This window comes from Parus major, chromosome 4, assembly GCF_001522545.3.
Source record: "Parus major isolate Abel chromosome 4, Parus_major1.1, whole genome shotgun sequence".
Classification (NCBI taxonomy): domain Eukaryota; kingdom Metazoa; phylum Chordata; class Aves; order Passeriformes; family Paridae; genus Parus; species Parus major.
Window position 1 is genome coordinate 12,496,634 of NC_031771.1, and position 26,869 is coordinate 12,523,502.

General features: G+C 41.6%; 1 protein-coding gene across 2 annotated transcripts in view; it reads right to left on the reverse strand.

Annotated features, from left to right (window-relative positions):
* Positions 1–167: 167 nt before the first annotated feature.
* Positions 168–26,869, reverse strand: part of SMAD1 (SMAD family member 1) — a 43,690-nt gene continuing 16,988 nt past the window's right edge. For both annotated transcript variants that reach the window (XM_015625422.3, XM_015625423.3), the window contains 6 exons: positions 22,779–23,402; positions 10,941–11,198; positions 8,218–8,334; positions 5,193–5,414; positions 2,957–3,213; positions 168–1,573 (listed from right to left, as the gene is read on the reverse strand). In XM_015625422.3, the coding sequence (XP_015480908.1) occupies positions 1,430–1,573; positions 2,957–3,213; positions 5,193–5,414; positions 8,218–8,334; positions 10,941–11,198; positions 22,779–23,178 (1,398 nt within the window). In that variant the 5' untranslated portion in view covers positions 23,179–23,402 and the 3' untranslated portion in view covers positions 168–1,429. The remainder of the gene's footprint in view (positions 1,574–2,956; positions 3,214–5,192; positions 5,415–8,217; positions 8,335–10,940; positions 11,199–22,778; positions 23,403–26,869) is intronic.

The window sequence follows — 26,869 nt, forward strand, 5'->3', positions numbered from 1 at the left end:
GAGTTCTGCTGCTCAGCCTCCCCTCACTCCTGAGTTTAGCAGGGCTACTAACCTGTACTAATCATTATGTCTAAGCTCAGCACATCTTCATTTCTAGTTGTTCCTCCTCCAAGACCACACCTTTATCTGGTTTGTTAAGAGTCTGCTAAGAAGTGGACAAGACAAGGTTTTAATCAAATGTAAGCAGTAACAACAGGTTTTATTCAAAATTTCCAGTAAAGAGGACCCACTAGTTTTGGAATAAAAGTACTTAAAAGTACTACAGCTTACATGAATATAAAAGAGCAAAGAGAAGAAAATAAACCAAGCAAATAAACAAAACAAACAAACAAAAAATTAAAAATATATATATTTTTTAAAAGTTTGAAATAGACCCCCACAGGGATACCGAAGTCCTCCAAACAATTAACAGTTACTAGGTTTGGCAAAACAAGATTATCTCACAAAATTAAAAGCCTATTTTTGTTACATAAACCGTATAAAACTGCTCAATAGCTAAAGAGCACTCTGTACAAATTTGTCTTGAAATACATAGAGCTGCAGCCTTCAAACTGCAGTAATTAATCATTTTGTCCTCTTCATGGATAAAAGAAGCTGCACAATTGCTTTGAGGGTAAAAGAAGAGGCAAAAATAGTCAGAACTTACAAGATGAAGCCAGTATGAAAACAAAATGCTCAACGAAATTCAGACCTCAGTTTAAACTAAGACGCTATGTTTACAATATATTCTACATTTCAGCTGTCGTTTCCCCCTCCCACTCCCACCTCCCCCCATTCAAATATTCCTAATTCCTTTATGGTCTAAATCTAATTAATTTCTAAACTTTCAAATACACCATACATACATTTAGCAAAAGAACATACCTAACATTCTTACAGCAGTATGGTCAGGACACAATTTCAGAGATAGCACACAGTTATGGAGATTAAACCTTATGACTTTTTTTAAGAACAGCAACCATCAATGTAATGTTTTTAAGAAGTACTGAAGAGAGGCTGCAAAGAGCAGACTTGGCCAACATCCGCTCTTAGCTCTAGAGGACGGGGGAAACCAGTGAGTGCTGAATGTAAGGAAGAAGAACCTTAAGAGTGCTGGCTGCAGGAAAATCCTTTGGGAACTCGGTCTAGCACACTGTGTTTGGCTTTGGCTCTGTTGTCCCTCTTGTACTAAGCCCTGTAAATCAACTCCACAATAGTACATTACAATGTAAACTAAAATTCTTTATACCAACAGTATGTCAAAGGGGTTTATTTATCTTTGTTTTCTGAATCCAACAGTTGGTCACAGAAGTCAAGTGTTTTCATGGCTCTTTTTCAGCTGTTGCCAGTTGAGGGGGGGAAAAAAAATAAAAATTTGTGTCTGACTCATACATCTTTCAAGTACATGCAAGGCTCAACTGTTTCCAAAATGCAGGAGGCTTGGGACCTTTTAAGACACTGAAGAAATAGGATTATGAGGCGAGCCCATCTGAGTAAGTACTTTATCCAGCCACTGAAGGGGACCATGGAGATGTATCTCTATCCAGCATGGAGTGCTCGTTACATCCTGACGATGATATTCAGCTCCCCAACCCTGAAAACAGAATCATAAGCAGGGAAAGAAAAAGCAAATCACCTTATAATACTAAATACATGAAAAGCATACTTCTTACCAAAATAGCTTTCAACAGTCATTATCAGCAGGGTGGCACAGCACCCATAGCAACCACCAACTATTATCACATTTCAACAAACAAATCAGAAGCTTAAAAAGTCATAAATGTGGGGAAAGTATAATTTCAGATCTCTTGGAATGGAAGTCTTTAAAGACATAAGCTGTAGCAGTGCAAAATTTCCCCATACATCACTGCCAGCTGCCTGAGGTCCCTATAAAGCCTCTGGAGAGGGGGATATTCAAATCTTCTATGCCAAGACTGAAAATAGAACAAATTGGGTGGAAATGCTGCCAAACAGATCAAAAAATTAAAAGATGAGGTGATAAGACTGGTGTGGAAATGGGGATGAGGCATCTGTCTGACAAGAGCCAAAGTATCATTCTCAGGATGGGGATGATAAATTGAGCACTAAGTGTCAGAAGCATTCCTCCTTTGACAAAAGAGGACATGGTCATCCCCCATCAGGCTGTTTCTCAACTTAAGACAGAATTTGTTTCAGCTCATACCTGATTCTGTTACAGTGATTACCAAAGATATAAAGAGATACCTAAAAGCATTCAAAATTGTTTTGTAAGTGAACCATTTTCAGGGCAGGTCTGAAGAGAAGACTGACATCTGCAGGTACAGTTTGCTTTGCTCTGTATTAATCCCTAATGAAGGGATTTCCCAGCTCCCAGCACAGCTGGCAGCAGCTCTGAACACTGTGCAGTGTAACTTCCAATACACAAGATGTCCTTTTTGACTATTTAGGCAATACTGCCATACAACTCCTTAGGATGCAGTGCTGTAAACAGCCTACTCCATTTTAGGAACCCTGTTTTAATACATCTAAAAGTTCTCATCCTCCCATCGTGGAAAGGACTGCAGCATATCATCATCTTCATTTGATTACTTTCATTTAAGGACCAGCCCTTTCATATCAGTACCTATGCTGACACTCACACAACCCACATCACAAATCCTGACCTTGCATGCCTTCCTAGAATAGAAAGGTATGCATATTATTCTAAATAATGACTGCAGCTCCTAATTTGGGAGTTGCTGGTCAAGATTTAGAGGACTTATGTGAAGAAACATCTTCTGGAAGTCACCTCAAGCTTTCTAAGTATGTGGGCCAGATGGTTTTCTGTCCACAAATACTTTGTTTCACTAAGATCTGTCTTAGACTTAACAAGCATTCCATCCTTAAAATTCAACAACCATAATAGGCTGATGGAGTTACTGGACCATTCAAAATCACTACATTAAGAAAAAACAATTTACTTTGCTTACAGAATAATCTCAAGAAAATGCCCACATACCTTTACAAAACTCATCCGGAGGGTGCACATCTTAGTGAGCTCATACACTGTCTCAAAGCCATGGTTCACAGACTGAGCCAGGAGCTGAGCAAACTCTTGATTATTGAAAATCTTCAGACTGCAGCCACTGGGGATTTTGCAGACTGTGGTGGGATGGAACCCGTGGTGGTAGTTGCAGTTCCGACTCTGCACAAAGATGCTGCTGTCGCTCAGACATTCAGCGTACACCTCCCCTCCAACGTAGTACAGATGGACACCTGCAAGGAGAAGGTTGGCAAATTCATACTCTGTGTCTGTTTTCATGCTCTGTCTCCACAGAGATAGGCTTCTGTTCAAAGAGATAAACCTTAATTACACATCAGAGTATCATCTGTCTTCATTTTTACTTTTCTCTTTCATCAGCAGGCGATCTGAAATAAAGTTACGTATGTATGTGTGTATGTATGTATGGGGAATCAACACGTTGCATATTCAACAACACTGAACTAGCAAGCACAGTAGTTTTGATGCCTTCCATTGGACAACCTGACCACCTGAACTTTTTCTCATTATATTTAAATAAAGCAGTAATTGGGAATGCAAGCAGAGAGCAGAAACCTGCTGCATCATTTGTAGACACTGAAGCAGCCCCAAGCTCGATTCTCTGGAAAAGTCTTGAATGCTAATTTGGGTAGCATGAGTTTTGTCAGCTAGCTTTAATTCCAGAAAGCTAGATGGGAAAAAAAAAAAAGAAGAAGGCTTTTGTATTCCTCAGACCTATCTGCCAAATGAGGATACACACAATTTTACAGTCCTTTCCCCTTCTAGTGTCTGCTCCTTCACCTGTCATCCACAGCAGCCAAGCCCCAGAAAAGTAACAGAGAACCTTTGTGTCAGTAGGAGTCAATTCTAAAGGTTTTGAGAAAGCAAAAAAATTTACCTTCTGTATTTAAAAATGGTTTATTTGCTACTTAAACCTTTCAGCTCCCACAATGTGACAAATCACAGAGATGAACACAGAGAATTAGAAAACTCGACTGCAGTCCAGTAAGAAAGCCTTGACTGTGCTCTGTCATGTAAGATTTTGCCACTGACTGTGTGGGTATATTCATACTCCCACCTGATCTGCAAAAACATTTATGGCTATGTCTTCAAGTTTGGGATTTACTCCTCCTTTCTCAAAGACTAACAGTTCTACATCACCGTTACTGTTACACATTTACTTATTCAGCTGCATCCTTGTCTCTCCCACGCTCTGCTTTGGTACACACGCAGTTAAGTGCTTCAGCAGAACTCTGCCTGCAGCTGGGTTACTCCTAACAGGAAAAATGAATGAGGTGTTAAATAAATATCCTGATACTTGGGAAGATGGATGGGGAGGAAAAGAAGGAAGAAGTATTAGCACTTGAGTGGCACAACACAGGTGTGGTGCACTACTGAGAGCTGCACAAATTCTCATGGAGAGAAAAGCTCTCCAGACTGGGGGCTCGGACTTGAGGACCTGACAGTTCTCTTCAGCTTCAGTTCTTTCCTCCTCTTCATGAACTGGCACATCCACCCCACTGCTTGGGCATGCTGAACCCCCAACTGACTCAGAAAATTTCCAGTTTACTAGAAGTGTAAATACCCAAAAAATGTGCCTTGCAGGACTGGCCCATTGTAGGGGGCAACATCAGCTTTCCCTGCCATTTACATTACAGGTGAGTTCTCAGGAAAGAGGATTGTATTAGTCAGGCATAAATGTGAAGATTTTCTCTTTTGCAAGACTGTCACAGACACAGAAGGGAAGCACAAAATTCCCACTGAAAGAATCACCAGCCTGTGAAAAATGCATTTGGAATAAACTGTTTTAGCAGGTTATCTCCCAAAATACATGTTATGGTATTTAATTTGTGTTAGAACTAAGGCTAGCTAAAGCATTTGGTGCCAAGAACCACAATTTGGATTTCCATATACAGCAATAATCAAGATAAATCAAGACATTTCATTAGACAAACTGGCTTAACCTCTAGTTTAGATTTCGATAGCCTTCAGGCAACTAAAAATTGATTAAGGGTAAAAGCTCCCTGTAATTACACACCAGGTAGGAACAATACTTTGTTTGTAAGACTAGGCCAGAAAATTATATGTTTACCAACACAAGCACTTCTCCCACATGCTAGGGAAGAGCTGCTTACTCTTGAGGGAAGTGGCCCAGGTTGTCATGTCTCAGGAAACACCACCCCATCCAAAATGGGTGGCCAGATCCCAAGCTCACCTTTGCCAATGTGCCGCCTCGTGTTCTCAATGGTGGAGTTGCGGTTGACGTTGGAGAGCAGCCCCAGGCAGAACCTGTTCTTGTTGTTGGAGGGGTCAGTGAAGCCATCCACCAGGATGCTGGTGGAGGACGCGTGGAACGCCTCCCCAACGCGGTTGTTCAGCTCGTAGTAGACGATGGAGCACCAGTGCTTTGGCTCTTCGTAAGCAACTGCCTGGACATCTGGAAAGACACCATGGAAAGCTTACAGCCTAACAGTGCTGGAACACAGGCTTGAGGAGTAAAGAGTAGTGACCCTGCAGATTTGGGCTACATAGAGTAAAATAATTTCAACTCAAGACTCAGAAGAGACGAAGGCTGGCACTAGGTATGAACAGAAAAATATAGAAAGCTCCAGGGCACATCCCAAGCAGTGCCCCAATATCCCTGGCCCCTTTTTCTTACAACATGCTACAGTGTGTGCTCAAACAGCAGAGAGATGCTTTAACTGTACAACTCAGCTTTCTTTCCTATTCAGTAGATGGATTTCTACTTCAGTTCATTTTACTAACAAGCTACAAGTCACCTGTTTGCTTACTGCAAAGTTTTATAGCAACAGAAAGAAACAGCATCGTGTAACTGCATCAAAGACTACTGCTCACTTTACAAAGAAGTACAGCAAGGCAGCTTAAATATACAGTCAGCAGATCAATCTTTCAGCATTCAGAGCATGACCAAATCTTTCTCCTGGGATTTTTGGGAGAACTGTAGGAGACTTCAAAAAACCTGAGATTGATATTTTTCTGAACGTGCATGAAGCACATCCCCAAATAAAAGGAAGTCACTGAGGGGTTGTGGTTGCTTTATGTGTGCCTTCTTTTAAATGAAAGTCACTATTTCAATACTAAGAGTAGAAAAGTTGGACTTGCTGCTGAAACACCAGCTTTGCAGATCCCACCTACAGAGCAAAGTGCCAAAATGAAAATCAGACTGGTATTATGGGAAAACTTGTTTTTTCTGGCCAGAGATTTCCTTCTCCCAGCTCCAAGTTTTTACTGATATCAATCAACTACGATTAGTGTTCATATTTTCCTCTGTTCATAGATCACACCACTATGAGTTTTCGTTACAAAAACAAAAAACCAGAAGTCCCCCTCAAACCAGCAGTACACAGTAGATACAAAAGGTGGCAAATACTCAAGAGCAGGGTAACACATCCTACATCCTATGACAAAACTTCTGAGCATGCCGTTCACTGCTAATAACTTGCTTAAAAACATCGGTAAAAAGCTGATCTTTCCTGATATTCTGGCACTTTCCATCCCTTCACATCACTTTTAAAAAGAAAAAAAAAAAAAAGAAGGAAAAACAGTCTTTACTTATTAGTAAGAGGTTACTATGTTTTTAATTCCCATAAAGATGCCAGCAATTATCAAAGCTGCAGCTTTGCCCCAGTTCTCAAAGTCAGGAAGAAATCTTGCCAGCTGGCCATTCTTACAGAATTAATCATATCTCTCTCACACAGATTTCATACTGACTTCCTTACATTTGCTTTAAGTCATGCAGAGCAGGTGCGCCTAGTCTCTCTATTCCCAGCATGGGCCAACAATGGAAATTACCCAACTTCATTGACAGGATGCAGCTTGTTAAATCAAATCTCTTAAGACTAACAAATCACCATGAAGAACACGCTTCTACAAAGTTTGCAACAAAAAATGGTGCAGTAAGGTCACAGTAAAAACTTTTCTTCTACAACCTGTGGCAGACTTTTTTTTTTTTAAGGAGTGCAATCACATACATAGATATGTGAATAATGAACATGTGAAGACACCCAAAAGTCTTTCTTTTTACTGAAGGGACAGAGATGAAAATCCATTGTACCAAACTACTAGAAGGTAAAAATATCAATAGACAATTTTTATTTTGAAATGGCTGAATGATAAAGAGCAAGAAGAAGAATGAAAACCCTCTTTTCTTGATCATCTCTCATGTAGCAGAGGAATTCTATAACTCTCATGCATTTTGGGAGAGGGACACACATGCAGAGGTCTGCAGTTAGGCATAAAATTTGATGAATGTATTTTGGGGTAGTAGAATTCTGGCCCAAATTTCCTGCCAACTATTCATACACACAGAGTGTAGTCTGTGTGATCAGAAAAAAAGTGGAAGTGCTACAGATGGGGTTTATCACACACAAAACTCATTCTAAGCAGAGAGTAAACAGGTTAACACAAATGTCATCCAAATTGTTCTAAGAAGGCAGATACACTTCCTGAAACCAGACATTGAGCTTAGCAGCAAAACAAGTACAAAAAAAAAACAAAACCCAAAAACCTAAAAAAACCCACCAACACCAAAAAAATCCAGAACACAACAGTTAAACTGTTCATACGCTTGTGATCTTGATACTTGTTCTGGCACAGCACCCAGCTTGCTGCTCTTTCTTGGCATGGGCCACAACTGTGTAAGCTGAAGTGTTCTCTGAAGGGGCCATTTCTCACAATGTGATGATGAATGCACCAAATCCTTTACTCAGCAGCCACGGCTGCTGCTGCGGCTTTAACAAGCAAAGTGTAAAAAGATGTCTGTGTCACAGTAGATAAAGCAACAGGCCTTTATTTCATACAGATTTTTAAAGTTTGTAGCAATGCCACACCTCAGGCAGATAACTCAGTATTTTGCAGTCTCATAGGAGTTCTTTCCATTCAGAGATCAGTGGAAGTTCCCAATAGAAGACATAAAATTACTTTGGTCTTTGGGTTGGTTGGGAGTAAGAAAGTAATAAACCCCATATATTTTACATTTTTAAAGAGTTGTCGGATAGATTCCTGTCTTAAATATTTACACTTATGAAAAATCTCTAGCTTTACTATTTCATCCCTTGCAACAACAGAAGAAAAATTACATGGCCTTTTTTTCTTTTCTGCAGACAAAAATTTTCACGAACAACATCCATCCGAAATTAAAACTCAGTTGTTACTTGTAAGTTCTGGAGGTTCATTACTCTTAAGAAGCGAAGGAGAAAACACCAAGGATGTGTTCTTACCTCCTCTGTGCACATCAGGGGGAATTGCAGGTGCCATCATGTTGGTATCCATGGGCTGGGAGGTATCGTGTGTCATCGGATCTTCCGGAGGCAGGTAAGTAGGAGGGGGAGTATCAGCTAAATATAGAAAAGGCAGAGAGATACATGAGTCCTTTCCTCTCTTTAAAGCATAACTATATATCCACATAAACAGTTTGAGCCTGGAAATGCTTCCAGCCTGACTCAGCTATAAACTTCCACCCACCAGAAATCTGAAAAAGCAATCATGGACCTCGAATAAGGAAAGCAAAGAATTACTGTGCATATTAAGCACAACTGCAATAAAAACAAGTCACTTCACCCCCACATAAAGCCACAAAAGAAAGCTCAGCTGTATTTCCAACCCACAGTTCTGCAGGCTGAAAGTGCCATGCAGACATCAGGGCACAGAGAGGTCTCAGGGCACAGCCAGCAGTAGATACTGGATCTGTTAAAAGTGAACGGAAGCTGGAGCAGAAAACTTTCCGTTCGAGCTTTTCTGTTTCCAACACAATTCCACCAGCACATTGTTTAAACATCTCAACTATATCCAGGGCCTTGTTGTCAGTGCACAGTATTAGCTCTGTTTCCCTAGACTGGGAATAGCAGAAAGTACTCAGGAACCCAAATTCTACAGAAGTGGCCTTGTGGCTCTAGAATTTCTCTGTCAGTGTCTCTGCTTTGTCCCAGCCAGGGCTGTGTCACCAGCACAGGAACCCTGTGCACAATGACCACGCTCATTAACATATGGCTTTCAGCCCTGTTTGAAGTATCCCAGCCAGCACTGCCCTTCAGCTGCCTATTCCCACTCCTGGAAAAGCTTCCCAAAAGATTTCTTAGAAGCTGCAGGAAGTTGCCAATGCCACCATTTCCCAACACACTAGAGGACACTCTCCTTCAGATCAATTGCACAGAGGTACATCCAAGAGCGAGAAACCCTTGCCTGATCCCTGCAAGCTTTCTCTGCAAAAGCTGGGATCAGATTACCACTGTGCTGCTTCTGCTGCTGCTCATCCCACATTTATTTCCATTACTGAGAGTATGGATTGCAAAGTACCACAGCAAATAATCACAGGGGATTCCAAAACTCTGAAAACCAAATTAGCAACGAAGGGCAGAATACTCTGTAAGTTTGGGGTTTTTTTGTGGAGTAGTTATTTTGTTTGGATTTTTTTTAATGTATTTCTTTAAGGAAACACATGTTTATGAAATTTATTAACTAACTTACTGTTTAGCAGGTATTTTGTTGAGAGCTTTACATCTAATGCTGGTAGGTGCCTGGTTAATTCCCTGATTTGAACACATTCAGCTGGATGAGAAAGCAGCAAAGAAAGACAGAGATGGCCACAGGGTTGCATTAGGAGCTTAACAAACTGCACTGGATTTTGAGTGTCATGTTTTACTTAAATGCTTGTGTGTATGCACAAGCGTGATGTTGGTCCTACACAAGATTCCACGGCCACAGGCAACAAATTAACCAGTATCTAAAAAGTTTTCAAGGCTAACTGCTTTGCCCCTTTATTTTTCTATTTTCCAGAAATCAGTCTCTTTCCGTATTAGCACAAGATGGACAACTGTCCAGGGCTAAGCATCAAGGACATCAGTATCCTGACCTCCCCTGTAACTCAGTTTCTTCACTGCAGCTGCTGATATTAAGGGCATGTGGACAGAACAGACCTTCAAAGATCAAGTGAACTTCCACAAGCCAGAAGGCTCAGGAAGACCTTGTTAGGTCTTTATCTCTGTTGGAAGAGCCCCAACCACAGCAATCATATTTTAAAAAAAAGAAAAACAAAACAAAACAAAACAGCTGGTCTCACAGCAAATTCTCACATTTTTTAGAAAAGCCAACACAAACTCTTTCCTTCCTTCCAGCAAATTCAGTAGTCTTCACTCACGAGAGAAAAATTTGCAGCAATTATCAAGAGAAGAAATCTATAGATATTCACTTCATGTAATAGGAAACAGATTTTCACAAATCTGCTGCTTTGTTTACATAAACCCTCCCCTCAGCCCCTGAAGGAGACAGGCAAACATCAGTAAGCATTTGTAGTGCATCCCTCTCTCAGCATTTAGATCAACAAACCCACTACAGACTGCTTCTGCAGCCGCGTGTAAAGATGAAAAAAGGCGGCTTCATCGAATTTTCTACAGACACCAATCAACAAAGGAAGGCTCTTCTATGACTGTAGTAAAACAGCCTGAAGTGTTTTAAGAGCTTTAAGGGCATGTTTTCAGTTGAAGTATATTTGCTTCTTGGAATTACACTACTATGAGAAGAAATTGTTTATCAGATAGCAATAATGTGATCACCTTGAGAAATATCCTTTTTCTGCAGAACTAAAATCTTGTGCCGAACAAGGATGTGCATAAACAAGGATGATCTCTAGCATCACAGTTCTGGTGCATTGAACACTACACTTTGTGGGCTAAACTGCTGAACTCGTCCCCAAAACATTTTGGATCCCTCCGCACACCTCCCAAGAGTTCTACTGTAATGTTTTAACCGGGTCTGAAAGAGGTACAATATTAAAGCCTTCAGTACTAGCAGACAAAGAAACTCTATACTCTTTGGAATACCTTACATCTCTTAGCTTGCTATTGAACACGAGTGTTGGCTGATCATTTGGTTTTATTAAGCAGAAAACCCATGACAGCAGTGATGTCCAACCACCTTCTCCCTTCTCAATGGAAGCTGACTCTACCTGGCATCTGGAAAGGACTTCCCGGGTCTGAGCTGGCTGGAGAATGTGGATAGGTGCTACTGCTGCTTCCAGGTGAGTTTGGGTAGCTGCTGCTGGGTGAGTGGGGGAAGGGGTGACTGTTGGGCTGCTGGAAGGAGTCCGGGAACGTCGCGTTGTGCGGCATGTGGGGCTCGTTCTGTCCCAGGTTGCGGAACTGCGCCAAGAGGCTGTGCTGGGGGTTGTACTCGCTGTGCCTCGGAACCAGCACTGGAGGAAGAACTGGGAAGGGAGAAAGAGAGAAAAGCCACAGCATTACAAACTCAGCTCTGAAGGTATACAGGGGAAAAAAACCCCACATTCTCCCTCCCCCCCAGCATATCCACATCTGCCTCAAAAACAAGGCAGTCAAACCTAGGAGCACATGTCCAAGCAAGAACTTTTCCCCTTACATCCGGTTACTGCACTGCTCGAATCCACAGCTCCCTGGTTTGCTAGACAGGAGCTCCTTTTCACACAGGGCCAGTGAAGAGGAGCCAAGAACAAACCACAGTTCTGTGTTTCAGTCTTACTTGCACAAAGAGATGCTGGGAAGAGCCTGACAATGCTGACATGCAGTTCCTCCTGCTGCACTCGTCATCCGACTGATCGCCTAATGGCCTGTAACCCAAACCCTTGCTCATAAGAATAGATTTAATTTTTTTTTCTGAAGACAATACTAATAAGCCTTGAACTCGGCCTGGTCCCAACAGCTGTAATTTTATTTTTAACCTGGACTATGTTCTTACAAGTTACTATTAAAACAGTTATTAACTCTTCAAGGTAGTTTACAAAATGTGCAATTTAAACAAAATTGTGTAGTTCAAAAAAACCAACTGAGCAGCAATTGAGCTGCAACTATGTGCTACTATGGGAATCAGAGAAACATCAGAAACTACGAGTCTCACGACACTTCTGAAGCCTTCTCAGCAGCGAAACAAAGGTCTCTTTCAAACTGGGAATATGAACATGACACCAGATACACTAAGATAAAAGAATCGCGTCTTTTTCCAGTTCCTCAGCTTCTATCTTTGAATGCCTCACTGCAAAGACCAAGCTAACTGAAGGATTAAAAGCTCTTCTTTCCACAGAAATTTTTGGGTGATGTATAGAAGAGGAGAGGCAATGTCTGGGAGAGAGAGGTCCATGCACAAAGTAGTGGAAGAGAAATAAAAAGGCAAGTCCTCTTCATGCCTTCCCCCTTTGGAACCTCCATTTCCCACCTCCATGTCTGAGCAGGACTCAAAGAAACCCCCATTTGGACAGTCTGCCTTCAAGAGAGGGTGCCAAAAACCCAACACCTAGGGAAAACAAGCCAAGGCTACCACCCCCTCTCCCTGAGGTTTTTGCACTGGCCTTGACACTTGGGCATACAGAAAAGGAACAGGAGCATGTGTAGTCAACAGTAGTAGCAGTGTCAACAAGCCTATACAGACACAGCTATCATTCAGATTAAGAAAGGTGTTTTGGAGAGAGCTGCTTTATTAAAAGCCTGAATTACAAACTAATTGCCAAAAACAAAACAAAAAAAAGCACTACATTTTCTTGACATGACAAACAGGTTCTTCCAGGACACTGGGGCATCTTTACTCTTCCAGCACTTTGCTGCAACAGAAGCAGCACTCAGGTATTTACTTTAGTAAATAAGTATTTATTTATTTATTAAAATTTGGTCCTGGAGTCCAAGAGTACCAGGATAATCACTCAACACATACACCGTGTGTGAGGTCTAGGTTCATGTTTAAAAGGGATATAAATGAATGCCACATGAAAAACTCACTCTCTATTCCTAAAGTCACAAAGTAAGTAAAAAGAAAATAAGTAGGTTTTCCTTGCTCAGATTTTTTTTTTCCTGCATATGCCTAAGAGAGAAATTAAGCTCCCATTTTTGCCTGCTAGTGGTATTAATGCAGGAGCAGTCTGATCCCAGAAATCTTCATTGAACATAGACTGACAAAACCCCAAAACCCCAAACACGCTTTACTACTGAAATAAAGGCTGCCCAAGTAAGAAGCAGGTTTTAAGCATTTAATCTGATCTCTCAATTTCTTAGAGCAACTTCACTGAGAAACCAACAGATTTCAAATATTTGAAGAGAAGTCACCCTTAAGTATATTTGTTTAGATGTCAAAAAACACAACTCCACTTTACAAGGCATAGACAAAGCTCCTAATTATGGTGTTTTCTGAAACAAAACACATCCATCTATCATTCTGTGGAAGTTCTCAACTGCAAAACGCCCCAGGAGAAGCTCCATCTCCCCCAGCCATGCAGACTGTTTCTTGCTCCAGCACAATCATTCTGACATGCCACTGGAAAGGCTGTAAAAAAAAAGTTACTCAGCATTCAGGTGGACATCACAAATCCCCTCATCCTCAACATGTCAGAGCCAAGCTCTCTGAATATTAGGGTTTCTCAGATTTAGGCTTATTCTGTTAAACCAAGCAGTCCTCTTGCAGCTAGGTCAAGTACTATTTCATTGTCACAGTCAACATTTGCTGGGCTAATAAATTACCAATGAAAAAAATTAACAATGAGATCATTTGTTAAAAATGTGTTTTCCCTTTCCTGTCTTTATGACTCTTCCTTACTTTTCTAAGCATTAAAAGCACAGCTTTCCTATCTCTTCCCTTCCTATGGATGAAGGTCAAACCATTAACTTTTATGGAGTTAATTTGTGCAGAAAGTACATCACCTACCTTTTCCATCCCCTACCTCACATTAAACAATGACACACATGACATCAGAGGAAGCCACATGATTTACAGCATTTTAAAACAGCAGAACAGGATATTTTCTGTATGTTTTCTGTAATTAAATTAATGCAGCGCCAGATTTTCCCAAGGTATATATACATGTTTTCTCCTGTTGGGCAGAACCACTGGCAAAGTTTAGAAGGACTTGAGATAAAAACAAGTCTCCTTTTCCCAGGTGTCCTTCATGCAAACCCACACTTTTTGTCCAACTCCGCCAACCTCAAGTGATTAAATGCCAACTTCTTCAAAATACACACAGAAAAGGGGGGAAAAAAGAATACAACTGGCGTTGATACGGCACAAATAGTCTCAAAAATACCATTGCAGAATTTACTTTAAGTGCTGCCCCTAATTCACATCCTCCCTGCATACACAAAACCTTCAACGAGGAGGAAAAGCCCTGAAAGGCCACATCAGGTGGGACAGAGACTGCAGTGCTCCAATTAGTCCAACTCCGAGCCACTCACTGCCATAACCTGATCTCTCTGCAGCTCCCGGCTTTTTTTCAGGGAAGCTGCTCCTAGTAGAGCCACAGGGGAGTTAATTTGAGTGCTGTTCACTCAGGAGTAAGGACATGAGCAGGGACTGGGCCCTTTGGAGCGTGGAAGGCTGCCAGGAGTTCAAACCATAAAGGGGGACGCACACCCTTCTTGCTCCCCTCGCCCCTGTGTAAGGCCCTGAGCTTCTGGTCAGGTTGCAGACCTCAGCCACATGGAATAACAAATTACTGAGGCTCAGTCTAGCAGGGGAGGAGGCTGATCTCTGCTGCAGCTGCCAGCTCCAGGAAGAGGTATAATTGAAGGGGAGAGAGCATGAGAGAGTTATTCAGTGCTAAGCCAGCACACCTGTTGCTATGAAATAATGAAGCAGTGCACATCCTTGCTGTGCAGATCTCTGCAGGATGTGGCTCTAACCATTTGCAAACACAATTCCTCCCTTCCTGTTCAGTGGAATGGAACACTGATACAATAAAAAATTAATTCTCTTTTTTTCTTTTTTTTACTTTACTTTAACATCAGTATCATAAGCATATATTTAAAGGAAACATAATATTGAATACACTCGTGTCTTAAAAAGCTGCTGCAACAGATTTGCCAACTCAACCTCATTAAAGTTAATGGAGTAGAACCACAAGTCATCCGACAGCTTGATTTCTGTAATTCTTCAAACACCGGATTAAAAGGTTTTATGTGCCATATTGTGGCTAAACTTTGCTCCCAAGTTTTTCTATCCATGTGGACCTGGAGTTGAGAGTTAATACATGACTACTACCAGAAAGGTTACTAGTAAGGAAGAGTGGGATAAACCCCCAGGAAGCAGGCTGGGTATGTTTGTGGAACTACAGCTGAGATCCTGTGTCTGTCAAGACAGCCTGGGAACTGGGGAGCTTGTTTTTCATGCAAATAAGACCAAGTTTGCCTGCACCAAACAAGAGGAGCTGTATTAAAGAAATTAGAGCTACAGGGCAATTTAACCCACAGGGCTATTTCATCTAGGAGCCAAGAATGCCAAAAATACAGAAGATAGACCAAAGGCAACCTGGCTATTCAGATAAATATTCTGACTAACCACACCAAGGAAGAAATGCTTTTATGAAAATGTAATAGTGGCCTTTGAAGAAACTTACTGATCTCTACTCTTTTTATCTCCAGCATGTCACCCTGTTCTTCTTCAGAAAACTTACAGCTGTGCTATCCTAAATAAAGATCTTCTTGCTTTTCTTTTTTGTTCTATTTTCACATTCCAGAGATAATGATTTTAGCAAACACAGAAAGTCTCCAAGTTATGAACATAACTTCTTTTTTTTTTTTTAAGTTTCTCTATGAAAAACCCCAAACTAATCCAATCCAAAGGACCTGCTGTACTTTCAAAGAAGCGTATTTTCTATCCAGATGGGTTTTGATTATCTTACACAAGCCCAGATGACAGCTAGCTTCCCTCAAGGGCTCATTTTTTCCACACCCTTTGCATGTTATGTGAAAACTTGGGTAGGTGTATCTCTTTCCACGTATGGAAACTGAAAGACCATGTAATGAAATACAAAGGGTCACATGTAAGAAAGCAGACTTTGATCCACTTTCCTTGTCAAAGTAGATTCTACTTCTTCTGTAAAAAAATTATTTATAAAATAAATGAAAAAAGAAAAATACAAGCAATTGGTGCTGCGCTTTTTGCCCTTAAAAACCATGGCTTGGTTGGCATATGCTCTCTAAAAGGGTTTGTGTACCACAACAGGGCCCTCAGCGCTAATGAAGACCTGACAACACTATCATTAGACAGAGCACTTTAATTTCCAACTATTACATAGCTGCATTTTCATCTGAATTTATGCAAAGGCACATATGTTTTGCCAGAAAAACAGAACTGCAGGTTGGGAAGGAGGAAAATCCTAAAACAAAAGTTCACACTATCTGGAAATAGGAAAATCCTACAAAGACTAAATTGTAACAAAAAGGAAGAGTTAAGAGAAGGAAAAAAAACCCAAAACCAAAACTAACAAAAGACAGCAGCAGCGCTAAACTAACAAATTTGAACCCTCCTGAAGACTCCCAGCTTCATTTCCTGCCTTTGAGGTCACAGCAGCTGAAGCTGGCTGTGGCATCCTGATGAGCACTCCAGTCCCACGGTGGGAACAGAGCAGGTACCAACACATGCTCAGCTGAACGTGCTGCTCTCTGCAGCACCAGGGAGTCACTGAAGCATTCTGACTGCAAGGCCCTGCCAAGATCACGCTTGTAAATAGTAAAACACTGTGTAGAGAGAAGACTTTTTATGTCATTAGGTTTTCTCATGTTGCCTGAGCTATTCTTGGTTAAAAATATAAAATTAATAAGGATTGTGTCAAAAGCAATCTCTGAGGATCGAACTACTTAAAGCTCTTCCAAAAACCCTTGGCTGTGGTATCACAGCTTCGCTTTGCTGGCTTCTCAAAAGGAGAAATTCCAGCCTTTGAGACTTTTGCTCCAAACCTCTGTTCTAGTAATTGTCGCTATTTAGCAACCTCTTTCAGGTGACAGGAAGACAAACTTTTTACTCCAGGAGAAAGCTGACAGCTGCCCTTTTTTCTCAACTTTTAATTTTATTTTGCAGTTTTGTGAGACCCCACAGCTTGAGCTGTCATTTTGCATAGTTACAAATGAAGACTTCATTTAAAAAATAATAAAAAATAAAAAAGGCAAAACAGTTGTTACTTTACTGACTTTGCTTTTACATCAGACATCTGGTCTAAATGCATTTGACAAGTAATATTAGGACATTTCCTGCATTACAATATTCAGCTAACATTAGATTTTATTTGCGGATGCTCTGATAAGCTGACATTCTGATTAAACTGACATTTGTCAAGGCCAATATCAGAATTTAGTACTAATTGTACGCACATTAGTGAGGGAGCCTTTGTAAGCAGATTTGCTGGAGGAGCAGTCCTGATGCAGGAGGAAGTCACAGTGATAGTGTGTATTAATTCAGACATTTACACAGACCAGAGTTCAAATTACCTGTACAAAAGCCACAGTCACCATCCTACTGAGTAGGTTAAAACTTGGAAGTCTGGTCTTTCAAATCACAAGAAACATCTGTATCTGGTTAATTTTGAAGAAAGAAAACACAGACAAAATAGGAGAGGAATATACCTTTCTTGACAACTTTTATCCCTTTTCTGCAGTTTCTTTTACTGACACGTGGTAGGCTAGACAAGGAAAGCCTGCTGTTAGACCATTCCCTCCTTCCACCTCCTCATTTCAATTCCTCTCCCCCAGGTCAGCTCTGGTGGGGAATTTTAGAACTGAATTCTGCAAAGCCAAAATGAAGGAAGTTTTATTCTGCTTGCCAAGCAAACTGACAGTTGCTTTTGCTATTTTGGGGAACCATCCTATAATTGTGCCCACCTGTTGTAGCAATGCTATTTTTAAAGTCACACCCAAGTGCATGCATGGCTGCATGGCAAAACTTCTGAGGGATGACACTCTGCTCCCTCACACCCAGCCTGCAGAGGTGCAGAAATCCTGCTGTGGGAATTGTACAGGAACAAGGATTTTTGTAACTCAGCTCTACATAATGTCTGAAGGGGTGCAGCAGTTTTGCCCTCCCTTAGATCCCAGAACCAGCTTCCCATTCGCCTTTTCCTCCCACCCCCCTCCTCTCCCCTTCTCCCAAATGCCTGGCACTACTGGCATTATCCTCCACCTGGTTCTGTGGAAGCCTGCAGTAGGTGTGTTGTCTTTCAGAGCCTCACTGAGAGCAAAAAGCAAAGGAGATCAAAGACAAATATTAAAATAAACAGGTTAAAGTCATAGGCAGAGAGTCCACACCAAGAGCAAAACCAGCATGACACACCTACCGCTCCCCTCAGAGCCTGGGGACCTGGCCTGTTCTTGTGGCAAAAAGCAGTTGTACATACAGGTAGAATTTTTCTGGCCAGCAACAAGCTTGCTGAAGCAGACATACACTTTGAATTCATGGTTATAATGGAAAGGAAAATCACAGTTTTCAGGCAGAATTGAAAATTCAGCTGTTATGACGCTGTATTTGTCTGATTGACACTGTATTGAGTCACCAAAAAGCGACCACCACTTGCCCCCAGTTTGGCTGGAACATTGGCACCATCAGCTTTGTAAAGCCCCTTGATACAGAGCAGCCAGCTCTCTGAAGAAGAGAAACTTAACAGAGGAAAACTATTCAGCCTTTTTCATCTATGTTTTATTGGTAATGGCAAAAAAATGGGGCATAGCCATTTTCAGAAACACTGACACACACAAAATGTGAAAACAAAGTTAATTTCTCTTTTGCCTCCTTTGTAACATATTATAAAGTCAGAACCTAGCAGGATGATGGGAAAGGACACTTAGCAGAGGCAAACAATTCTGCATTAGCATGGAGGAGAGTTAGTGTTCACTAGCACTTTAAGAAAATTAAATATGCAGTTTCTTTGTCTTCCTTCCTTCCCCTTTAGCTAAGGCAAAAGAACTGAACCTCCTCTCCTAAAGCCACATTAGAGGTGTGACTTATTATTATTATTTTTAATAGCAGTGTCAATTTAAGCACCTCTTCATCCTCCCTGTTCCGTATTCCATTCCTTTTGTTTTGCTGCTAGAGCAAACAGGATCCGTGCCTTTTTTCCCCCCTTAAATCTGGATGATAGCTTTCATCTGGTCCCATTGACATAACTGAGGACAGAGGCAAGCAGCAGAAGCTGTAAAGGAATAAAAGACGGGAAGGAAGTGCCTCAGGAGGGACTTTACGCATTGTCCAGCAAAACCTGAGAAGTCATTTGTGGCATTTTCAGAGGGATGAGAAACACCATGTCAGGTTTTTCCTCACAGCCTCTGTGTATGCAGTACACCTAATCATTTAGCAAGTCTTGATCATACTTAAGAATAATCCCAACACGTATCTCTAAACCAAAAACTAAAACTGAGGAGAAGAAGCAGATTCAGCCAAGCAAGCACACCAGCTCAGCTAAGCGTGCCAATTTCTAAGAGGCATCAAATTCAGACCTTGCCCTCCTTAATTAAAAGCTTTGCTTTGCCTTGCCAAGGGAGAAATCTGACAGCCATTAACTTCCCTGCTCCAGAAATAATTCTGCACACAACAGACCTAGGGAACAGCAGCAAGGTGCTACTTTAACCCATCTCGAGGAGATATTTCCTCCTGGCACTCAAAGTGCAAGGCTGCCTTCCCACTCCCAGCAACAAGTCTCTACTTTCTCCTCTCATGTTTCTCCACCTCCACTGCTTCCCAGATGTCCTCCACAGGGCCGTGTTGGTACAGATGTTCCTGCAGCCAGAACGAAAGGCCCTGTGCTGCCCTGATCAGCCTGAAAGATAACACAGCAGGGGAGAGGAAGAGTGACTGTGATCTGGTTCAGCACAAGGCCACGGGAACAGCTGTGCTGGCACAACACAGCGAGCAGGAGCAGTCCTGCCATGGAGCCCAGCCCCATGGCTCCATCAGCTCGCTGGTTCCAGGCTGAAAGTGTATCCCAGTGTCACAGGAAGGCTACCCTTCCTCACCTCCACCCTGGGCCCCCACACTGTTGTGCCTCCATCTGGTTCCACGTGAGCAAGCTGAGGGCACTGAGCTTGCCAAGTTAACAGTGCCAAAAAGCAGTTTTCTCTGAGTTTAGTTTTCTTGATCGATGCTCCACAGGATCAGACAGGCCCCTGTGCCTGTGCAGAGTCTCCTGGTCAGCTCAGGCATGAGCACAGTCTGTCATGTCACACCCATGTGCCTGCCAGATGCCACGTTCCCCTCGGTGTGCGGGGACACCGGGAGATTCCCTCTTGGAGACTGCTGATAGTTTCCTGCCTCCTCTCACTGTTTAGAACTTGCTCCTATCTAGCCTGGCTAACAGAAAAATCTCAGGTGTAGCTTTGTAGCTGGCAGACACACCACAGAGTGCCAGTTCTCATGCTCTCCAAGCTTATCTTCACAAGCTAAACAGTGAGGATGGAATAAGATGTCGAGGTAGAAAAATCCATTCGTGTCTCTGGAACTGTGGAAACTGAGACATATCCACAGCACTGATTTCCCAACAAAGAACATTACCTTACTTTACATATTTGAGGATTTACCACTAATCTGTTCCTCAAACCTTACCCAACACTGAAACAAATCACACAACAATCAGCAGAAGAATGAAGGGATAGATGCCATCCCATGCATGGATCATATCCTTCAGATCTCCAGTAACTGGTTCTGCACAAAACAGTTAAACACAGACCATACTGTCAAGCAGAGCCAGAACTTCATAATGTACCTTGTACACAAAACATGTATCATACACAATCTGAGTTTCCAATTTTGCTTTGTCGAGAGAAAGCACATTTCTAAGCCTTCTGTGAAACACAAACCTTGAGATCTGCTCGAGTCCATAGACTGTTGTAAATGGTGACTCATGCATGAATTCCCACTACCCATTAATCTCAAAGTGCAAGCACTTACATGGCAATAATGGTATTTTAATGTCCTGGCAAAAATGGGAAAAAACAGTTAGCAGAATTTGGGAGTGACTGTCAGGAAATGAAGATAAAGACCATGCTTGGAGGACAGCGAGAACAAGGAAGGGACAGGAAAAAAGAAGTCAAAAGTTACAGAGCACAGCTCTCCAAGCCAAATGGGAGTTCAACTAGCACCTGTTTCCAAAAGCTGTTTTCCCACTCTGCTCCGTGCAATATCCCTCAAAACAATCTGTGGCTGACTAAATACAAACCCCTCCTACATTACATACCCAGCCTAAAATGTACATTTTAGTTAGGTATCTTTTGGAAGTTTTATTCTATCTTGCGTAACTTATTGAAGTGAACAAATAATATGGACAGTCTCAAGCTGCACTAGGGAAGGTTTAGGTTGGATGTTGGGAAGAATTCCTTCGCATAAAGGTTGATCAGATGTTGGAATGGGCTGCTCAGGGAGCTGGTGGAGTCACCATCCCTGTTTAAGGAAAGACTGGATGGAGCACTCAGTGCCATGGTCTGGTTGACATGGCCGTGTCTAGTCAAAGGTTGCACTCAATGATCTCGGAGGTCTTTTCCAACCTAATTCTGTGATTCTCTGAAGTGACAATATTTACAAATACATAGCCTTAAATATAACATAAATGGTCCATATGAAAATGTTCTCAAACTAAGTAATTGTTTTCAATACTAAAACAAAATTATTTAGAACATGTAATCTGGCATTACAGTAAGAGCCCAACTGTTCCCTAGTCTGACAGAAATAGGGGTGTTTCAGGAATCTTAATTTTCAATATTTTGGAATACTGAATGCAAGCAACCAACCCAGACATATGCACACAGCTAGCAGTACATGACAATTTTATTATCCCTCTCGTACTTAACATGAAATTGTTGAGAATTTTTTTAAAATTTTTTCAGAACTGTTTTTCCAGTGCTGAGTTCCTTTGTTCAAGCTGCTGCTCCATAAACACATACACTATGGGTACTGCATCTGCCATTCACATGATTTCCAAGTTAATACTAACACAGCAAAGGGAAATATTTAACATTAAGATATGCACTGTGCATTGCAGATCCAAGACAAATGCAATTTCCATCCACAGCAAAACAATCTTGCAACAACCTCATTTCCATCATGGTTCTGTGTATCCTTGCCACTCTACAGACAGCTGCAGATCTCAGGAAATCTAACTAACACTGATGGACTTCCCACATTTAAACCAGGGAAGTCCACCCATGCCTGCGGTGCATTTCTGCAGCTGTCCCTGTAAACCCTCACAAACATCTGGAGACTAGTGATGACACATCCAAGCACAGTTCAACCTAGTCCCTGGAAGTCTCCCTGATAATAAACATGCATGAGGGAAATTAAGCATTGAGTTATCAAAAATAGGTTTGGCCCTTGAAGAGGAGACAGGAGAGAGAATGGGTGGCACCTTAAGAAAGGATACTGAGGTAGTGGGTAACAGGCAAGCAAACTGTGTTTGCAGAACAGCTGACAGTAGTATTTCAAATACAAGCAAACTGTGCTATCAAAGTTCAAATTGAGGGGATTATAATCTGATGTCGAAATTCAAAGTCTTTTTAAAAGGCAACAATTGTGAGAGATACTAAAAACAGTATTATTTTCTGTAGGATGAAGAAACTGAAGTGATAAAGTGAAATAATAATTTGAAAATACTACCATTACTACTAGCAGTATTACTACCGCTGTGTGTCAGAATGGTTTTCAAGCACAGACAATGCAAATAAATCCTTTATGTTAACCTGCAATGTTTCATACAAAATCAAAGATCTGCACAGTTGAGTAAACAACAAATTAACTGAGGGATAGTGGGTACCAACATTCCCAGATGATACCAGGCCCAACAGCCTGAGGCACATACTAAGACTGCCTCTGTGTAGTGATAAAACATTTACACAAGTGAAGCATTTGCCCCGTGAAAGGGAGAACTGCTAATTAATGCCTACATCCAGATAAACTGCAGAGGAAGAATCTGACATGTGCAAACAGCCACTTTTGCTTATTTAAGCCAATGAGTCACATAATTAATTGCCACACTTTGCATTGTTCAGATAAGGTGTAAAGGTACAAACAAGGAAGAACCTACCAGGACTTTCCACCCGCTTGTAGTGGTAGGGATTGATGCAAACCTCCTTCTGTTTTGAGCCAAAGGGGAACTCACAGCATTCCAGAGGTTTCAGTTCGTGATGGCTCTGCAGGTCCGGCCAGCGCCACACTCTGCAGTAAATGACGTGTGGGAGCCCTTTCCGGTGCGACACCTGGAGCCGGCCGTCCAAGGAACGAGGAATTGTGACACAGTTGCTGGGCTGACCAGGACAGCTTAGTGCTTTTTCCAGCTCCTCCATAGCACCTTTTTTCTTCTTCAGTTTCTTCACTAATGCATCAACAGCTTTCTCTGCCCATTTCTCCTCTTCGTCCCCTTGCTTCCACCCCAACAGCCTCTTCACTGCTGGGCTGGTGAAGGAGAATAAACTTGTTACATTCATGGTGACCCTGTGGTGGTGATACCACAGAACCAAGCAGGAACGACTGCCCTGTTCTTCCACCACCACCGGGGTACAGCAGGCTGCGTCAGCAGTCAAAAGCAGCCTGGATCAAACAGTTCTGGTCCTTTCTCCTTTTCAATCCTCCAGTCCCAGGAAGGCAGCGCTGACATCCCCCCTTGATGGTCACAACCTTCTCATTGTTCTAAATCCTTCTGGTTGACAACCTAAAGGACAGTATCAGAGAAACAGAAGAAAAAAGGATTTTACCTTTCAAGTTGACATACAGCAGTTAAAAATACCCCCACCTCAACCCCGAAGAGTGATGTGATCAAAAAACAGCCATTGACAAAACAACAAATGCTGACAACCTCCAGGACTGGACCCAAGGCACATCTGATGAAAACTTAAGCAGTAGCACCTGCTGCTGAACCCAGTACATCCCTATATTAGAAATGTAATTCACATTAAATCTAGCCTAAAACAGTCCCTCAATTTAAATTTTTTGCTATTAACTGTGAGAGTTGCTACAATCTGCCTGTCAGCTGTTGCAACCTCAACCAGCAAAACATCCCAAGGAAACAGGATCACTAGTGCTTTTTTTATTATTTATTTTACAGAGTGGCTGGAAGCAATATTCCTCAACATCAATGTGCTGCCCAGCTCTCTCCAAACTGCCAGACATGAAACTCAAAAATCATGGCACTAAACCTGAATATAACTCAATCTGAAAAAAAAAAAACAAAAACAAAAACACCTACAAACCAGTTCAGTTTTACCTCTTACTTACTTTGAGGAACAAAGCAAAAAAGAAATAAAAAAAAAAAAAAGAGTGAAACTAGAAAGATCTTAGCCATCGCTCACTCACATGGGAAAGGAAACTGCATCTGCCCACCCCCCCAAGAGCCCCTAGAGCTCCTAAGCAGCCTGTGAGGGAAAGCTATCATGAACTTTACCAATTATCCACTGACCCTTCATGCTGCAATGTCTGCTTGATATACTCAAGGACTCATGAAGGAGTGGGAAGGACAAGGAAGTCCAGATAAGAGGATTTTAGACAGCACAGTTGTCCTCAAGCTGGGAGACAAGGGATGGGACTGAAGTGATGGGTCAAGAGGGGGAGGAATACCACATTTGAAGGCGTCCCAGCTGTGAGCAGCAGGTTTTGTCCTTGTCCAGGCTGGGACCAGGCAAAAGGCTCTGGCAAGGGAAACAGAAGAGCAGGACTGGCAGGGAGGGGAAAATGAGACAAAGAGCACCATACCACTGATTTTCAAACAGACAGACAAGACAGGAAACATATCCTGGACTGGATACCAACAGGTTGCAGAGGAAGGGGGAAGGGGAAAAGGATATGAATGTTTTTGTTGCCGTCAGAACAACACAAAAAACACCCAACCAACCAAGCAATCTATACACACAGAAAAATAAAAGGTGTCAGCACACCCACATCAGACAGGACTTCACAGCTGTACCAAGAAAACATTGCAGACCTTAAAATTGCAAATGCGATGGCACACTTACTCTCTTGACCGCCATACTATGCTTTCATAGTATACCCCTGTATTTGAAGAACTTTGAGCTGAAAACCATCCACTTTGTTCAAATTAACTTGTCACTAGAACAGTTATCTAATTGCAGAGGTTCAGTTTTATTAGGCTGAATGCATAAACTACATTTATGTGAATAATTATTATAGACTAAGATGCAGGCCACATCTACCTACGCTTCAAACTGGTACATCCCATTTCTTTTATGCTAAGAACTGTATTTGAAATAATAATGTTAATGCAAGGGAAGATTTGCATGAGCCTGCAGCAAATTTAAGAATTTGTTTTGTTATGTGGGCATGTGCTATACTGTTAAATTAACTGAAACTCCATTACTGTCACTGACTGTACTCCAGGTATACTTTACCCTTACATGCACTGTAAAGTGCTCTATTAAAATGCTGTGCTAATTTAAGAACTGAAGTACCAGAACCCCAGTGCATGTGCTTTAAATATGTTTGTAACTGAGAATAACCATAAGTTATTCTCAATTCATATATAGAATTTATCTCAATAAATATTGTAAGTATCTTTTTTTTTGCACTTTTCAAACAAAAGATACAAATTCCACACACAAAAGTTACTAGTTCCAGTAGTTATCGAGTAAAGCTTTCTCCTTCACTTCCATTTGAATTAAACGAAAAAGATTTAAAAGGCTTGAGTTGAAGCTCTAATAAAGGAGGAAGTACAAAGTCTACATTTCGACCTGAGCTTCATTCAACATTGTTAATGTTTACAGATGTGGTTCTACCTAGGTGTGACCCATTTTTCACCAAGCTCCTTCTGTGAAAAAGGAAAAGTCCTGTCTGTTAAGACTGTATGTTTATATCCGTGCCTGACTATACAAAGCATCGTCTAGTCCACATCTAACATGGGCTAGATGATGCTCAGATGCAGCCCCAAGCAGTCAGACCGAAAGAACAGATTCTCCAAGTTTTTGGATCAAATCCTGCAGCACACACACATCCCACTCCCGCAATCACGCACTCCAAAACAAGTTTCACCCTCACCATCAAAGCTATGGTGCAATCTCTGTGGCAACAGCTGCTGGGAGCAGGAGGAACAGCAAGTAGGCACAGCGCTTGGAGGTGAGCTTGGAAGTAATGCAGCTCAGCAGGACCCAGCTGGGCACCAACCTCCAGCCAGGGATTCCTGCTGAAGTCCTGCCTCCAAAACAAAGCACACCCCAAGTCTTGAACAAGCAGAAAGATAAGGGAAGGGGGACAAAACTCACAGGCTGCTGTACACTTGTTTCTCTAAGCTCCAAAACCAATATTAAGCTAAAAAAAAAACCCAAAAAAACAGATGGACAAAGGAAAAAAACCCAACAAAACCAATCAAATAAAACCCAAACCACAATGTATGTGGAGATTTTCGTTTCCAAGAAGTAGAGAGGTTGTCTGCAGGGCTGAGCCCTTGCCAGTACATTCCATTTCCCTTTCTGCCACTCTTGGTTTCTGCACTGCATCATTTCCTGTATTACTTCTGCACAAAGTGGTCTTATCAGCTGGAAGTGCAAAATAGAGATTAAACCACGAGTCAGCAGATGACACAGTGTGCGTCTTTCTTCCCCAAATCCATGTGCCCTTCTGGGAAAGTGGGAGTTACTATTTCCAACAGCTAAGTGATCACCAGCCCTTGAAGGGTCTGTATATTCATGAGATAGGGATGAAGCAGAGACCTAGGCCAAACAACAGGACACTCTCCAAAAGGCAGTCTGGCATCAGTTTAAAGGAAATTGAGTTGTTTTCCACTTTTCGGACACTCTACACATCCAAACCCATGCACTTTTTATTATGCGTTCTGTCTGATGATGGATGTATTGGAATCAGCAAACTTCTTACAAATCCCAGTGTTGTTTTATTTGTCTTCCTTCACTGCTGTTGGTTTTTTTTGTAATCTTTGGATTAACAGAAACAAACCTGTAAGCAGCCTATAAAAAAATAAGTGAGCATTATATTTATATAAGTATCTGTTTAGCCAGCCTTGTATTTAAACAAATACATTTAGGCAAAATGTCTATGAATGAAGTTCTATTTTTCTAGCCCTCAAAGAAAAGATAGTTACTCCATCAGCAACATGAAGCAGACAGTAAAATACTCAATGAGAGTGCTTTAAAATTCCCACAGGAGATCCCATAGGAA